Below are 16,906 nucleotides of genomic sequence, written 5' to 3' on the forward strand. Positions count from 1 at the left end.
TATGATCAAATCCCCACTCTGCCCTGAAACTTGCTGTCACCAACTCTCAGTCTAACCTACCTCCCAGGGTTGTTGCAAGGATCAAATGGAGAGGCAGAGAACTGCATAAGCCACCTTGAGCTCCGTGGAGGGAGTAACGCTTCTGAATACCAGGAGGGGAAAGATGCTTTTGTGCTTGGATCCTGCCTGCGAGTTTCGCTTTGAGGGCATCTGGCTGGTCACTGTGAGAGCAGGATGCTGGGCTCAATGGGCCCACTCTGGCCTGATCCAGAAACCAGGCTCTTCTCATGTTCATATGTACATATGCATGTCTTTGTGTTTGTATAATTTTATTACATATATATAAATTCTATTTCATAGAAACATCAAAGCGGTTTACAACAGAAATACATTAAAACATTAAAAAGTAAAAAGGGAACCAGGCAGAGGGCCTTATCAGTAGTGGCACCCGCCCTGTGGAACGCCCTCCCACCAGATGTCAAAGAGAAAAATAACTACCAAACTTTTACAAGACATCTGAAGGCACCCCTGTTTAGAGAAGCTTTTAATGTTTAATAGGTTATTGTATTTTTGTGTTCTGTTGGAAGTCGCCCAGAGTGGCTGGGGAAACCCAGCCAGATGGGTGGGGTATAAATAATATTTTTATTATTTTAATATTTTATTTATTGTTGTTGCTGTTGTTAAAAAGCAGGCATCAGTTGTGGAAGGACGTATTCCAAAATACTGGCAAGGATCTAGTGGAATAGGAAAGTCTTCAGCAGCCATTGTAACGATGAAGCAGAAGATGTCTCCTGAATCTCTATTGGCAGAATACTCCTCAATAAGGTAAAAAAGGTAAAGGACCCCTGGACGGTTAAGTCCAGTCAAAGGCGACTATGGGGTTGTGACGCTCATCTCGCTTTCAGGCCAAGGGAGCCGGCGTTTGTCCACAGACAGCTTTCTGGGTCATGTGGCCAGGATGATCAAACCACTTCTGGCGCAACAGAACACCATGACGGAAACCAGAGCGCACAGAAACGCCATTTACCTTCCCACCGCAGTGGTACCTATTTATCTATTTGCACTAGTATGCTTTCAAACTGCTACGTTGGCAGGAGCTGGGACAGTGCAATGGGATCTCAGTCCGTCGTGGGAATTCGGACCACCGACCTTCTGATCGGCAAGCCCAAGAGGCTCAGTGGTTTAGACCACAGCGCCACCCTCAATATTGGGCCGATGACACTATAGGTTCAGTTTCTTGTTGCCGTCAAATCAGCCTCATTAGCTCAGGGAACAGCCAACGATGCTCCTGTGTATGATCTCAGTGATGCAACCAGGATCCAAGGCAGGCATAGGCAAACTCAGCCCTCCAGATGTTTTGGGACTACAACTCCCATCATCCCTAGCTAACAGGACCAGCGGTCAGCAATGATGGGAATTGTAGTCTCAAAACATCTGGAGGGCCAAGTTTGCCTATGCCTGATCTAAGGGTTCAGGCGGTCCCCGAGGTGCCCTGGACCTAAGTTGGGTTTTCTAAATTCAGACAAGGACCTTTAACCTGCCTCAGTAGCAAACGGGTGACCAGCACAGAAGCTTAAACCACTGTGCCACATGATATCGGGCAGATGCCCCCATCAGCAGCCTGGCTGCCACTTTCTACACCTGGACCTGGTACAGGAAAGATGGGCAGGTGTGGATGGGCCAAGGGCAGGCTGAGTTTGGGGGATAAGTGACTCATTCTCCCTCATGGACCAGCCTCTCCTGCTGGGTGGTCCTTCTTTCCTTGATATTCCTCTGAGGAAGCCCCCTCAGTTTCCAGGTCTGGTCTCCAGACTTAGACCCTCCCAGGAGCTTGTGACTGACACCTTTCTTTCAACCTCTTTGCCTTGGGTTTTGAAACTTAAGAAGTATATTTTCAGAACCCACCTTATTTTTCTGATTTTAATGTGCTTGAAACATCACGGTTCAATTGTTGCAACTCGCCCTTCACCCTTAAAACTGAAAAATCATTTATTTATTCTATAGGTGTGGTTTAAAATTATTCTTATTTATTCAATTTGTATACAGTGGTACCTCGGGTTACATATGCTTCAGGTTACAGAGGCTTCAGGTTACAGACTCCGCTAACCCAGAAATAGTACCTCGGGTTAAGAACTTTGCTTCAGGATGAGAACAGAAATCATGCTCCGGCGGCTTGGCGGCAGCGGGAGGCCCCATTAGCTAATTGGTGATTCGCGTTAAGAACAGTTTCAGGTTAAGAACAGACCTCCGGAATGAATTAAGTACTTAACCCGAGGTACCACTGTATAGCCGTACCTCGGAAGTCGACCGGAATCCATTCCGGAAGTCCGTTCAACTTCCAAAATGTTCAGAAACCGAAGTGCGGGTTTTGATTGGCTGCAGGAAGCTCTTGAAGCCAATTGGAAGCCGTGGAAGCCCTGTCAGGCTTCCAAAAGAATGTTCGAAAACCGGAAGAGTCACTTCCGGGTTTGGGGCGCCCGGGAGCCAAAACGTCCGAGTACCAAGGCGTTCGGTATCCAAGGTACAACTCTACTGCCCTATATCCGCAAGTCTTAGGGCGGTTCACAAGAGTGTGTGTGTGTATGTCAAAGAGAAAAAATGAAAATGAGCAATGAATACAAACAAAATTCCCAAGGTGAATGTATTTTTTTTTTACTCTAGGAAATATTCATTTAGGAGGGGAAAAAACAAGTACAGGTTCACAATAGCACACACGTGTGCAAAATACATTATCACAGTTATTAACCTATTTGGTTTCTCAATTGCCCTTTGCCACAAGGGTGGGATCCAACCATATAAAAATACAAGGTTAAAATCAGCTTTAAACGATATACCTATAGAACAGACTGGATGTTGCACCTCTGGCCGATGATGAAATCTGCACGACAAAGATGCCAGATGTGAGGAGGGAATACCACAGTTTAGGGGCTGCTGCTGCAAAGGCCCTGTCTCAGGCTGCCCCCCACCAAACGTTTGACGGCAGAGGGGCTTCCCAGAGCAGGGTCCCCTCTGCCCATTTTAACACTCCAGAGAGTCTGTAGGCAAGGAGGTGGTCTCCCCGATATTTAGGGCTACCCCTGGGCTTACTTTTAATCTTGTTTTTAAGTTGTATTCATTCAACTTGTTTTATTATTGGTTGTTAGCCGCCCTGAGCCCGGCCTAGGCTAGGGAGGGTGGGGTATAAATAAAATTAATTTATTATTATTATTATTATTATTATTATTATTATTATTATTATTATTACGTGGCTCCCCCCTTGTGAATCCTTTCATGCCTAGCCAGGGTGGTGTGAGTGTTGAAGCTCTTCCCACAGGCCAAGCAATGGTATCGCTTGGCCCCCGCGTGCGCGGTCCGCTCATGGAGCATGAGCTGCTGCCACTGGCCAAAGCTCTCCGCGCAATGGGAACACTTATGCGCCAGCTTCTCTCCCGTGTGGCTCTTCTTATGGCGGATGAGGCCCGGGCGGGAATGGAAGCGCTTCCCGCAGTGCGGGCAGGCGTGGGGCTTCTCGCCCGTGTGGACCGTCATGTGCGCCAGCAGCACCGACTGGTAGCTGAACCTCTTGCCGCAGGTGGCGCACTGGTGCGGCTTCTTCTCGCCCGTGTGGATCCGCTGGTGCACCAGGAGGTGCGAGTTGCAGCTGAAGCGCTTCTCGCAGAAGGAGCAGCCGTAGGGCCTCTCGCCCGTGTGGGTCCGCTCGTGGCGCGTCAGGTCGGAGATCTGGACAAAGGTCTTCCCGCACGACAGGCACATGAACGGCTTCTCGCCCGTGTGGATGCGCTCGTGCATGAGCAGGTTGGAGTTGCAGTTGAAGCGCTTCTCGCAGAAGGAGCAGCCGAACGGCTTCTCGCCCGTGTGGGTCCTCTCGTGGCGCGTCAGGTCAGAGACCTGGACGAAGCTTTTGGGGCAGTAAGCGCACTTGAAGGGCTTCTCCCCCGTGTGGGTCAGATTGTGCCTCAGGAGGTTCTGCTTGCGGTTGAAACTCTTTCCACAGTCGCCGCACCGGAAAGCCTCTTCTTGGAGCGGGGCCCTCTCGCGTCTGGGCCGAGAGACCCTCTCCGCTGCTGTTCCCGGGTGCTCGCCATCCTGCCGGTCCTCTCGACAGTCCAATCGGCCGTATTTCTCATCACACTCCCTCGACTGGTCATCATAACCTGTCGGAATAGGGAAAAAACCACCCAAAGCCGTTTTGTTAGTCTTCACTAAGGGGAAGACTCGCGGGGTCCGAACTGGCGAAAGGCCCCACCTAAAGAAGAACTGATGGAATATGCGTAGCTTGCGGATTTAACGTATAGAATAAGAGAGCAAGAAGAACATACGTTTATAGAAGATTGGGAAATGTTTACTGAATATATGGGGGGAACTATGTACACTTGAAAATGTTGGCAGCATTAAAATACAGTGGTACCTTGGTTCTTGAACTTAATCTATTCCAGAAGTCCATTCGACTCCCAAAACAGTTTAAAACCCAAGGTGCCAATTCCGATTGGCTGCAGGAGTTTCCGGAACTCAAGCAGAAGCTGCGTCGGAAGTTCGGCTTCCAAAAAATGTTCACAAACCGGAACACTTGCTTCCAGGTTTGCGGCGTTTGGAAGCCGTTTTGTTAGGCAACTAAGCTGTTCGAAAACCAAGGTACGACTGTAAATTCTACAGTGTAAACAAATTTTAAGGTTGTTTAATGAATATTTCAAATTGTAAAATAGAAAACTTAGTAAAAATCATAGATGAATTGGTGAAAAGTGAAAAGCTATTGCAAGAATACCAAAATAATTACACACTACAGTGTAATAACCTAGGAAAGAAACATTTCCTGCCATTATTTATCAACGCAGGGGGCTGGATTAGATAACAATTGGGGATCCCTCCAACTGTACAATTCTATGAAAGAGTTACCCAAGGATGGGCTTTGTGACCTGCGATTTTTTACTAAAGTGTAAAGTGGTGTGTGTTGGGGCAAAAAAAAAAATCCAAATTTCATATCTGTCTATCTATGCACTTACTGGGTCTGAACTGGCGACGATGTACCATAAACAAGACCATGGGGTGTAGTGGATAGTTTGATTAAGATGTTTACCCAGTGTGTGGGATAAAAATAAAATATAAAGGGGAAGTTCCATAAACAGTTCTGGCTCTGGCCTTGCCCACCTCTAGCTTGGGCTCCCTAAATTTTCTTAAATACCAGGTGTGACTGGAAAGTTGGGTGAACAGTCACAGAAATCGGACAGCGAGAAATATTAAACACACAATCGGCATTGGAAACCCACGAAATGCTCACAATTGTGTACGGAGATGAAACTGTAACTTGAAAGACAGTGTATGAGTGGTTTAAGCATTTCCATGAAGATGACCCTAGGTCTGGCAGACCACCGATGAGCAGAACGGCGACAAATGTAAACAGAGTTTGTGAGTTATTGATGTGGGATCGGTGTTTGTCTGTCGGAATGATGGCGAAAGAATTGCATACACTGCGTGAAATTGTTGCTGAGGTTACTGAGTAATAGTGCCACTGTATTCTGCTCTGGTCAGACCTCACCTGGAGTACTGCGTCCAGTTCCGGGCACCACAGTTCAAGAAGGACACTGACAAACTGGAACGGGTCCAGAGGAGGGCAACCAAAATGGTCAAAGGCCTGGAAACGATGCCTTATGAGCAACGGCTAAGGGAGCTGGGCATGTTTAGCCTGGAGAAGAGGAGGTTAAGGGGTGATATGATAGCCATGTTCAAATATATAAAAGGATGTCACATAGAGGAGGGAGAAAGGTTGTTTTCTGCTGCTCCAGAGAAGCGGACACGGAGCAATGGATCCAAACTACAAGAAAGAAGATTCCACCTAAACATTAGGAAGAACTTCCTGACAGTAAGAGCTGTTTGATAGTGGAATTTGCTGCCAAGGAGTGTGGTGGAGTCTCCTTCCTTGGAGGTCTTTAAGCAGAGGCTTGACAACCATATGTCATGAGTGCTCTGATGGTGTTTCCTGCTTGGCAGGGGGTTGGACTCGATGGCCCTTGTGGTCTCTTCCAACTCGATGAGTCTATGATTCTATGAGTTGTCCCACCCTCCATATTCTCCCAATCTGGCCCCACCGGATTACTTCCTTTTTCCAAAACTGAAATCTGCACTGAAAGGCACAGATTTTCCATCATTTCACACATCCAAGCTGCTGTGACGAGGGAATGGAAAGCAGTACAAAAAGGACTTGGAGATCCTGGGCCACAGGGAGGTTAGGCTGGCCTCAACCAGAGCCAGGGCTTTTTCGGCTGTGGCCCCAATCTGGTGGAACGCTCTGTCACAAGAGACCAGGGCCCTGCGGGACTTGACATTTTTCCGCAGGGCCTGCAAGACAGAGCTGTTTCATCAGGCCTTTGGCCAAGGCACAGTCCTCCTTTGGTAATCCTCATAGAACTCTAGCGCAATGGTTGCCATTAATTTGACTCTGAATTGATTTTAGAATGAATTGTTTTTAGAATACATTTCAATTAATTGATTGTGATTTTATGTCAACTGTGTTATTTTTACTGTTGCTAGACGCTCAGAGCCTGGCTTTGGCTGGGGAAGGCGGGATATAAATAAATTGTTATTGTTATTGTTGTTATTGTTATTATTCTCCAGAAGTTTCCAACAGTTCTACAAACGTTGTCAGCAATGCAATGTATCTGAGGGGGCTTACTTTGAAGACCTGTAAGGCCTGTGTGTTCAAATATTTCTCGCTGTCCAATTTCTGATTCACCCAACTTTCCGGTCGCACCTTGTAGAATAAATCACTGGCTTCATCCCCCAAAAGATCACCCTTCGAGGGGATGTCACTTTGACAAAAAAAAACAGTAGTTCCCTAACCCTTCATCCTGTCTCTTACCAGGGCGGGTTTGTTGCTGGGCAGCGATTTCTGTGTCGTCTCCTCCACAAAGCAAGGTTTGTTCATTGCTCTCCGGACAAGATTCCTGCTGCTGCTCTTGCCCAAGCTGACTTCCTGGGAAGTTTTCCTGCCTGTAAAAGGTTTTAGCAGAAGAAATACATAAAGATCAAGCGGGCTTTCTCCCGGGTAGGCATTTGTCTGATAATACGAGGAATATAATCAACATTTTAGAAAAATTACAAGTGAATATTAATATTAAAGCAGTTTTGATATTTGTGGATGCGGAGAAAGCCTTTGACAATATTTCCTGGAGTTTTATGAAGAAAAATTTACAGGGCATGGGGGTAGGCCAAGGTTTTGAAAATGGTATAGGTGCAATTTATTCAGAACAAAAAGCAAAATTAATTGTGAACAATGTAGTCACAGAAGAGTTTAAGATTGAGAAAGGAACATGACAAGGTTGCCCAATCTCTCCATTGCTTTTTATATCGGTCCTGGAGGTTTTGCTAAATATGATTAGAAAGGACCAATTGGTTAAAGGTATACAAGTCGGAGTTAAACAGTACAAATTGAAAGCATTTGCCGATGATCTGGTATTGACATTACAGGAGCCAGAATCTAGTACTAAAAGAGTTTTGGAATTGATTCAAGAATTTGGTCAGGTAGCGGGATTTAAGTTGAATAAGATGAAAACTAAGGTTTTAGAGAAAAATCTAACAGTGATTGAGAGAGAGAGGTTTCAGAAGGAGACAGGATTAACATTGGTCAAGAAAGTTGACCTAGGGGTTAATATGACTGCTAAGAATGTGAATTTATTTAAAGATAATTATGAAAAATGTTGGACGGAAGTGAAAAAGGATTTAGAAACATGGTCAAATTTGAAGTTATCATTGCTAGGCCGAATTGCTGTGATAAAAATGAATGTATTGCCAAGGATGTTGTTTTTGTTTCAAACACTGCAAATTCTGGACAAAATGGATTGTTTCAAGAAGTGGCAGAGAGATATTTCTAGATTTGTCTGGCAGGGCAAGAAGCCTCGAATAAAATTTAAGATATTAACTGATGCTAAAGAAAGAGGTGGATTTGCCCTGCCAGACCTTAAGCTTTACTATGAATCAGCCGCATTTTGTTGGCTGAGAGAATGGCTGCTTCTTGAAAACACGGACATTCTGGAATTAGAAGGTTTTAATAATGTTTTTGGGTGGCATGCATATTTGTGGTATGACAAGGTCAAAGCACATAAAGCGTTTAAAAACCATATTGTCAGGAAAGCACTGTTTAATGTCTGGATAAGATATAAGGATTTGCTTGAAAACAAAACTCCAAGGTGGTTGTCACCAATGGAAGTGAAGGCTCAGAAAAAGCTCAATATGGAGGCCAAATGGCCGAAATATTGGGAAATTTTGGAACAAGAGGGAGATAGATTAAAACTGCAGAGTCTTGAAAAACTAAAAAACAAAGTGTGAGATTGGCTTCATTATTACCAAATAATGGAGGTTTACAATTTGGACAAGAAAATTGGCTTCTAGGTGGAAAAATCAAAATTGGAAATAGAACTGTTAGATCCCAAAACTAAGAACTTGTCAAGAATGTATAACTTGCTGTTGAAATGGGGCACTCAGGATGAAATGGTAAAATCGGTTATGATTAAATGGGCACAAGATGTTGGACATAATATTATGATGGCTGACTGGGAACAGTTATGGACCACAGGTATGAAGTTTACGGCATGTAATGCCTTAAGAGAGAATATAATGAAAATGATCTATAGGTGGTACATGACACCAGTCAAGCTTGCAAAAATTTATCATTTGCCCGAAAATAAATGTTGGAAATGCAAAGAGACTGAAGGTACATTCTTTCACCTTTGGTGGACATGCCCAAGGATTAAGACTTTCTGGGAGATGATCTATAACGAAATGAAAAAGGTATTTAAATATACCTTTCTGAAGAAACCAGAGGCCTTTCTCCTGGGCATTGTCGGCCAATTGGTGTCAAAGAAAGATAGAACTTTCTTTATGTATGCCACAACAGCAGCAAGAATACTTAATCCAGAATGCGGCAGCTAGACTGGTGACTGGGAGCGGCCGCCGAGACCATATAACACCAGTCTTGAAAGACCTACATTGGCTCCCAGTACGTTTCTGAGCACAATTCAAAGTGTTGGTGCTGACCTTTAAAGCCCTAAATGGCCTCGGTCCAGTATATCTGAAGGAGCGTCTCCTCCCCCATCGTTCTGCCCGGACACTGAGGTCCAGTTCCGAGGGCCTTCTGGCGGTTCCCTCACTGCGAGAGGCCAAGTTACAGGGAACCAGGCAGAGGGCCTTCTCGGTAGTGGCGCCCGCCCTGTGGAATGCCCTCCCATCAGATGTCAAAGCGATAAACAACTACCTGACATTCAGAAGACATCTGAAGGCAGCCCTGTTCAGGGAAGTTTTTAATATGTGACATTTTAGTGTATTTTTCATCTCTGTTGGAAGCCGCCCAGAGTGGCTGGGGAAACCCAGCCAGATGGGCAGGGTACAAATAATAAATTATTATTATTATTATTATTATTATTATTATTATTATTATTATTATTGCAAAGTATTAGAAGACACAAGATTTACCCACCCGGGAAGAATGGCAGATGAAGGTGATGGACTACATGGAACTGGCGGAAATGACTGGCAGAATCCGAGACCAGGGAGAAGAGTCGGTGGAAGAAGATTGGAGAAAATTTAAAGTTTATCTACAGAAACATTGTAAAATTAAGGAATGTTAGAAGGATGTTGGAATGAAGCTATGTGGTTTTAGAAAAAATGTTATAAAGGATTAAGTAAAAATGGATTGGTAATTAGTGAAAGAGGAGAATGTAAAATTATAGTATATTAAGATAAATTTTTAGGATAAAAACAAAGATGGAAAGGATTTGCTGAAATATCTAATTGAACTAGAATACAAAAAAGGGAGGTGTGAGGAGGTCAAGGAAATAAGCAAAGGAAAAAAAGTTATGTAAAGGTTGGATTTGTGTGTTGTTGTTTTTTTGTGCTTTGTCTGTTTAACTTTTTCTATTTTTCTTTCTGTAACCTTCAAAACTTTAATAAAATCTATTATTAAAAAAAAAGGAAGTTTTCCTGCCTGTGACTCGGGGAAACATCCTCTTCCTCTGGCTCCACAGATGTTCCAGTTGGATCTGCCTCCTTCAAATCCTCTTCTGCACATTTCTCCTCCTTCCTTATATTCATCCAACCTTTCGTTGCTGGAGGAAAGAAGCAGGGGGGGTCATTCGCTTGGGCGTAAATGGAAATGTGGAATTAAGGAACGAAGACCAGGAAATTGCCATTGCTTGCCAGTTCCAGGGCTAATTGAAGGCGCTCACGCTAGTGTTTAAAGCCTTGAATGGCTTGGGACTTAGGCCCCAAATATTTGGGAGAGTGTCTTCTTCCCTACTGACCCTCTCGGCTGTTTAGATCAGTTTAGATCAGTCGTTTGACGTCCCTAAGATGTTTGTGACAGGGGTCTGTGGCAGTTCCTGAGATTCCCTCCCCACAGACTCTCGCCTGGCGCCTATTTCAATTTATTCTAAGAGGTCTACAAGAAACGTTAACATTGTCCATAAAAGGTTAAAATATTTAGAAGCGGTTCATTTTTTAAAAAATGCATATAAAAAATAACAAACTGTGGGTTGTCTTATACACGGGGCAATCTCCCCCCCCCCCATTTTCTTAAATTGGAGTCCCTAAAAATATGGAACACCTTATACATGGAAAAATACGGTTTTTCTTTTCTAAAAAAAAAGATTTAAGAATCTTCAAATTCCTGTAATATAAAAGTAGCAGCGTGTGTGTGTGTGTGTGTGTGTGTGTGTGTGTGTGTGTGTGTGTGTGAATACAGCCATAGCTGAAGCCAAACCACAAACCCCCACAAGCCCAAAATCTAAACCCACAAGCAACCTTACCCAACAGCTCAGCATCCCTCCTGACTTGCTCCTCTTTGGCCCGCTGGCCAAACACACTCCACCCGAGGTCAGACAAAGTCTGTTCTGCCTCAGAAGACTCTGCCGCAGCCGCCGCCTCTTCTTGTGGTGGAATCAGCCCCTGAAATTGCACCAAGGATATATCTTTTTAGGGTGGAGAAACAAGATGAGACTGAGAGGATGACTCCTATGTATGTCTCCAATGCCATCTCAGAGCCACTGAAACCGAAGCACTTACTTATTGGAAGAAAGGGTCAAATCAACGTATGTGAAGGACCTGCAGCCATGCACGAGAATAGTGAAAGGTGATGATTGGAGCAATTACACCAAGCTTTGGATTTTGCAAGGTGTTTCAAAAACTGATACAGTGGTGCCTCGCAAGACGAAATTAAGCCGTTCCGTGAGGCTCTTCGTCTAGCGGTTTTTTCGTCTTGCGAAGCAAGCCCATTGACAGCTTAGCGGATTAGCGCTATTAGCGGTTTAGTGGCTTTTAGCGGATCAGCTGATAAGCGGCTTAGGGCTTAGGAAAAGGGGGGGGGGAGGGAAAAAACCCCACAGGAACTCGCAAGACATTTTCGTCTTGCGAAGCAAGCCCATAGGGAAATTCGTTTTGCGAAGCGCCTCCAAAACGGAAAACGCTTTCGTCTAGCGGGTTTTCCGTCTTGCGGGGCACCACTGTATATGCATACATTAAATGTACACAACATAACCCCCCCCCCATTCCAATACGCTGCAATATGTTAGGGTTGCCATACATCCGGAATTTCCAGGACATAGCCCGGGTACTGCAGTCGGAAGCAGTGTCCAGGCGCAAATTGTTTAAAAGTCCCCAAAAATCCAGACGTAGGGCAGCCCATCTTGGAAGTCTAGAATTTCCTTAAAAATAGCTCAAAATAGCTCAGCTTTGGTCAAAAAGGAAAAAAAGAAAATAAAGCTCAACAATTCTGCCAAACGTTTTTGAAGCATGGCAACCCTACAACGCATAATGCTTTCAGAGAACACCTTATGAACTCATGGATACAGTGGTACCTCGGGTTAAGTACTTAATTCATTCCGGAGGTCCGTGCTGCTCTTAACCTGAGGTACCACTTTAGCTAATGGGGCCTCCTGCTGCCACCGTGCCACCGGAGCATGATTTCTGTTCTTATCCTGAAGCAAAGTTCTTAACCCGAGGTACTATTTCTGGGTTAGCGGAGTCTATAACCTGAAGCGCCTGTAACCCGAGGTACCACTGTATTTACATTGGTGATTTCATGAGTTTTGTTTCAAAACCTGGGAATCTTAAGGGGGAAAAACAGCAACGTGGTCCCCTGGAAAATATTCTGATGCCTCCTGTTATGTAGTGAAGTTTCACTGTATATAGTTTTCACTCAGGTCTGTAGATAGTTTTCACTCAGGTCCGCATCAGTTATTTTAGGCGGGAACTCTGGGCTGTTGTTGCTACAATGTTGACAGCCGGCTGCCTATAAAAGCAGGCCGGCTGAGCTGTTTGCGGTCAGTTCTATTCCAGCTTACAAAATAAAGAGCTACTTGGAGAAATCGCTGTGCCGTCTGTTATGTCAACCCACAACTTAACACCTCCTTTTCTACCACCCCCTTCCCTCTGCCACCCTCTTTATGGAAAAATACATTTTCAGAAATGAATAGGGAAAATTTCCCACCGCAGAATGCCATCTGGACCTCTTCCCTTCTACATCAGGACAGGTCAAAATCTGCCCTGCCCTGATCCCGGGCTGCTCAGGATCCCCCTCACCTGCGGTCGCTGCCTCGCGGCCTCTGGCTGCCTCTGCAGGAACTCCTCGGCCAGGGCCACCGCCTGGGAGCAGGTCTCTGGGCTCCGTCCCTTGACCCAGCCCTGGACCTCCGCAGGCAGGACGGTCAAGAGCTGTTCGAGAAGGAGCAGCTCCAGGATCTGCTCCTTGGTGTGCTTCTCGACCCTTAGCCACCCGTCGCAAAGCTCCAGCAGCCGGCGGTGAGCCCCTCTCGGCCCCTCGGCCTCCTGGTAGCAGAAGCGCCTGAAGCGCTGGCGCTGCATTTCCCTCCTCAAGGCGTCCCCGCGCAAGATGGCCGCCTTCACTTTCCCATAATCCTCTCTGTCCCGGCCCTCCAGCCGGCTAACGGCCCTCTCGGCTTCCCCGCTGAGGGCCGGCAGGAGCCGGGCCGCCCACTCCACCTTGGGCCACCGGCAGGCTTCGGCCACTTGCTCGAAGGAGGCCAGGAAGCCCTTGGCGTCGTCCCAGGGGGTGGGCTCCTCCGGCAACTGAGGGACCCCCCAGCCAGAGTGGGGAGACTCCAGGGTCCTCAGGAACTCCTGCAGCTGGGCATCCCAGTGCCGGTGCAGCCTGTCCTCTGGTTCCTGCTTAATCTGTTCTCCGGATCTCCGGTTTTGTCCTCTAGGGCCGGGGGCATTTCCTGCTCCTGCCACCCTTTCCCACACAGGTGGAGCGACATCCATTTCCTTGCCAGCCACTCTATCACAGTCTCTGGGTTAAATAAGAGGGAAATGGGGTTGGGGCAACAACGGATGAGGCTGCCACAAGGCGCTTCTCCTGTGAGGGAATAAACAGAAATGAGAGATGTTGTAAATAAAATCTGCCCTTCTATCCTTATGGGTTATCCAAGAGCCCGTATAGAGTCCTTTAAGTCCTTAAAAATGTTCCAAATGCATGTTGGAAATGAAAGGAATGATATAAGTAAAAAAACTGCTCCTTTTCCCTTAGGGGGTACCCAAGAGCCCATATAGACAGAGTCCTTTTGTAGGTTCTCTATCGGTAGGAGAAAATAACAGAGGCCAACCAGAGAATATTGAGAAGCAAAGCAGCTAGTAAGCCTGATCTTTATTGAACTGTTGCAACAGGGTGCTCCCCTCACACGCAGGAGAACCCAGAACAAAGGTGTGCCCGCCCTTATATAGGCATTTTAAATTGCCTGCCCTGGAGTCCAAGACCACCCCCAGAAACATCATACATACATCACAGAAAAGGCGGTCTACAACAGAAATCTGAGTGCGTTTTTTATGTCCTGTCTGGCAGATTACCTGTTACTGGTCACTTGATTGGATTACTTGGGAAGCCTGGCCAGTCTTTTGTAATGAGGTCACAGACTCACCCTATTCATACACAGACATACCCTTAAGACAGGATTTGTGAACGAAAAGACAATGGGGAGGCTTTTCCATTTTCCTTTGACCTCCGGCCAAGGGTTCCCCATTATTATTACATTATAACAACATTAACTTACTTTGAATAAACATACACAAATTTATTGATTGTTAACATAATAGACAGATGATTTAAGGATCTTGATAATTTGATAATATGCAAGAATAATATGTGTTGAAAAATCAGAGAGAAGAACTGAGGGAAGTCTGAGGGGGAGGGAGGGTTCCTTTTTGGGGAGGGGAAAAATGGGGGGGGGGATGAAAAGAAGATATGTTTTGATAATTTGTTATGTTGGAATTCTCAATAAAAACTTTTTAAAAAAACAACAACATTAACTTACAACTGTACTATAACTATTTACAAATGGCAGCCATACGAAATTGGATCTGCTGCAGGAAGCCCCCATTTAACTGGTGCAAATTCAGCTTTACACACTTGGCAATTTTATTTTTATTTGTAAAGGGGGTAGAAAGAGGGCAGGCGCCCAGGAAAAAAAGACTTTGGCAACCCTATTGAACCCAATATGTTTTTGGCTGTGTGCACTAGGGCAAAAGATTACGGCACTGCAGGGGGCTGGACTAGAAGACCCTCATGCGCCATGGCCAGCATGGAATGATGGGAATTGAAGTCTAGCAATATATGCCCTAATATCAACAACCTCAGATATGCAGATGACACAACGTTGATGGCAAAAAGTGAGGAGGAATTAAAGAACCTTTTAATGAGGGTGAAAGAGGAGAGCGCAAAATATGGTCTGAAGCTCAACATAAAAAAAAACGAAGATCATGGCCACTGGTCCCATCACCTCCTGGCAAGTAGAAGGGGAAGAAATGGAGGCAGTGAGAGATTTTACTTTCTTGGGCTCCATGATCACTGCAGATGGTGACAGCAGCCACGAAATTAAGAGATGCCTGCTTCTTGGGAGGAAAGCAATGACAAACCTAGACAGCATCTTAAAAAGCAGAGACATCACCTTGTCAATAAAGGTCCGTATAGTAAAAGCTATGGTTTTCCCAGTAGTGATGTATGGAAGTGAGAGCTGGACCATCAAGAAGGCTGATCGCCGAAGAATGGATGCTTTTGAATTATGGTGCTGGAGGAGACTCATGAGAGCCCCATGGACTGCAAGAAGATCAAACCTCTCCATTCTTAAGGAAATCAGCTGGAGACCAAAGGTTGGGAAACACTGGACTAAACGAATAAACAACAACAATATACGCCCTGGACTAAACTATAACACAGCTACAGTTTGGGAAACTTATTACGAAACCAACTGTTATGACACCCGCTCCTTTGCCTCCTCCTTCCTTCCCAGCCAGGGAACCTCCTGCTTCTACACTCCCACTCACCCAGTCCCTGTTCCTTCCACGGACTTCCCAAGCCCACAATTGAGTCCATCTACTTCAGTAGTGCCTACACTGGCGGGCAGCGGCTCTACAGATCGGGAGCCCTGCCTTATCAGGAGACGCCGGGGATCGACTCTGAAACCTTCTGCATGCAGTACAGATGCTCTACCCACTGAACCTCAACCCCCTTCCCAAGGAGCGCGCAGGAAGCCGCCTCCTACGTAGATGCACCGTTAGGTCCGCCCAGCTCAGCACCGTCTGCACTGACCGGCAGCTGCTCCCCAATTACAGCTGGCGGGGGAGGGAGGAAGAGCCCGCTCCCAGCCTTACCTGCAGGCGGCGAGATTTGAACCCAGGACCTTCTGCATGCAAAGGTGTCCTCTGCGACCAACTCCCAGCTGGAGAGCTTAATTAAAATAAACCAGTTTCCGGAGGAGGGCTGGGAGGAGGAGGAGAAGGAGGAGGAAAGCTCAGCCCAGCTTTGCAAAGGGGGACGGATCAAAGCGGAGGCGCGCTTTGTTTCCATTGCACAACGCGCGGCTCACTCCGGAGTGAAGCCGGAATGGATGGCAGGCAGTTCTGCAGAGGGGCGTCCTTTCTAACCTCCAGATCGCCATTTCCAGGGAGGAAGGGAGGGAGGGGGATCCCCCTCCCCAATTCCTGGCTCTGCGCCCACCCCAAAAAAGCTCCCGCTTTCTGCACCTAGTGCAATATTGTTTTCTCCACCTATAAGGGGTTCTTTTGGGGGAGCAGCCTCTTAATAGCCGCCAATTCTGGCTCTCCATTGAACAGGAAGAACAACCGATGAAGAAAGTGGGAGGAAAGCGGGTCTGATATTCTGTATGAAACACCCACCCATCCCTTTGGCCTCCTATATGGCAGCGCAGGCACTTGGGAGCCGGAAGTGAGAGCACCAAGCCGCCCTATGCTTTCCCCTTCCCTCTTTGGCCAAGGAGCCGCTACCTTTCATTGCGCGCAGGCGCATGCTCTCTATTGGTCCGCCTAGAGCAGTGTTGCCTGCACGGGCCGGCAGCGGCAGTTCCAGACCGGTGACGTCCTCACCTCTTTGGAAATGCTGCGCATATGGAGCACAGCAGGCTGCCCCGGTACTGAGCTAAACCATGGCATCCATAGGGTTCAGTAGTTCCCACACGGACTGGCAGCAGCTTTCCCAGGTTTCAGCCCTACCTGGAGGCGCCAAGGCAAAGCAGGTGGTCCTCTTCCTTTACAGGGATGTAGTCAAACCATTGGTCCACCGAGCTCAGTAGTGCCAGCACTGACTGGCAGGCGCTCACCAGGATTTCAAAGAAACCTTTTGTCCCAGCCATACCTGAAGATGCCAGGTATGCATGGAAAGCAGGGTCTCTTCCCCTTGGCCCTTCCCCAGACACTCCACCCATATAATCCCACCTGCTTATTCTCTGCCCCCAAATCCATGATCATTTTGAGGGTTCCCTACCTGAAAAGGTTTCCCCCAGTGCTCTGTGTGTGATTGGGTTTTTTCCTCTTGGTTTTCATATACCTATGTGGAGCTTGTGGCCAGTGCGGTTGATAAAGCAGTTAACACATTTATTAGATATTGGTTGTT

General features: G+C 46.5%; 1 protein-coding gene across 3 annotated transcripts; it reads right to left on the minus strand.

Annotated features, from left to right (window-relative positions):
• Window positions 1–2,627: 2,627 nt before the first annotated feature.
• On the minus strand, window positions 2,628–16,011 carry LOC310837381 (uncharacterized protein). 3 transcript variants are annotated; one of them, XM_083723909.1, is made up of 6 exons: window positions 15,649–16,003; window positions 12,565–13,294; window positions 10,794–10,932; window positions 9,974–10,094; window positions 6,854–6,984; window positions 2,628–4,154 (listed from the first exon to the last, which is right to left on the minus strand). In XM_083723909.1, exons 1-6 carry the CDS (start codon window positions 15,684–15,686, stop codon window positions 3,241–3,243), a joined length of 2,073 nt encoding a protein of 690 aa, XP_083580035.1. In that variant the 5' UTR covers window positions 15,687–16,003; the 3' UTR covers window positions 2,628–3,240. The 3 variants fall into 3 exon arrangements, with proteins under 3 accessions (XP_083580035.1, XP_083580036.1, XP_083580037.1); XM_083723910.1 differs by having other exon boundaries at window positions 12,565–13,360; window positions 15,649–16,002; XM_083723911.1 differs by lacking the exons at window positions 6,854–6,984; window positions 9,974–10,094 and having other exon boundaries at window positions 15,649–16,011.
• Window positions 16,012–16,906: the final 895 nt, after the last annotated feature.

The sequence above is a fragment of the Podarcis gaigeae genome, assembly GCF_964106915.1.
Source record: "Podarcis gaigeae genome assembly, chromosome: 2".
NCBI classification, from domain to species: Eukaryota; Metazoa; Chordata; class Lepidosauria; order Squamata; family Lacertidae; genus Podarcis; species Podarcis gaigeae.

Coding starts and splice junctions, on each gene's coding strand:
- LOC310837381 (XM_083723909.1), bottom strand. CDS start 15,686: ATGCAGAAGGTCCTGGGTTCAAATCTCGCCGCCTGCAG. Junction 10,933..12,564: donor CCGCGAGGCAGCGACCGCAG/GTGAGGGGGATC, acceptor GTGCAATTTCAG/GGGCTGATTCCACCACAAGA. Junction 10,095..10,793: donor GAGGGATGCTGAGCTGTTGG/GTAAGGTTGCTT, acceptor TCTTTCCTCCAG/CAACGAAAGGTTGGATGAAT.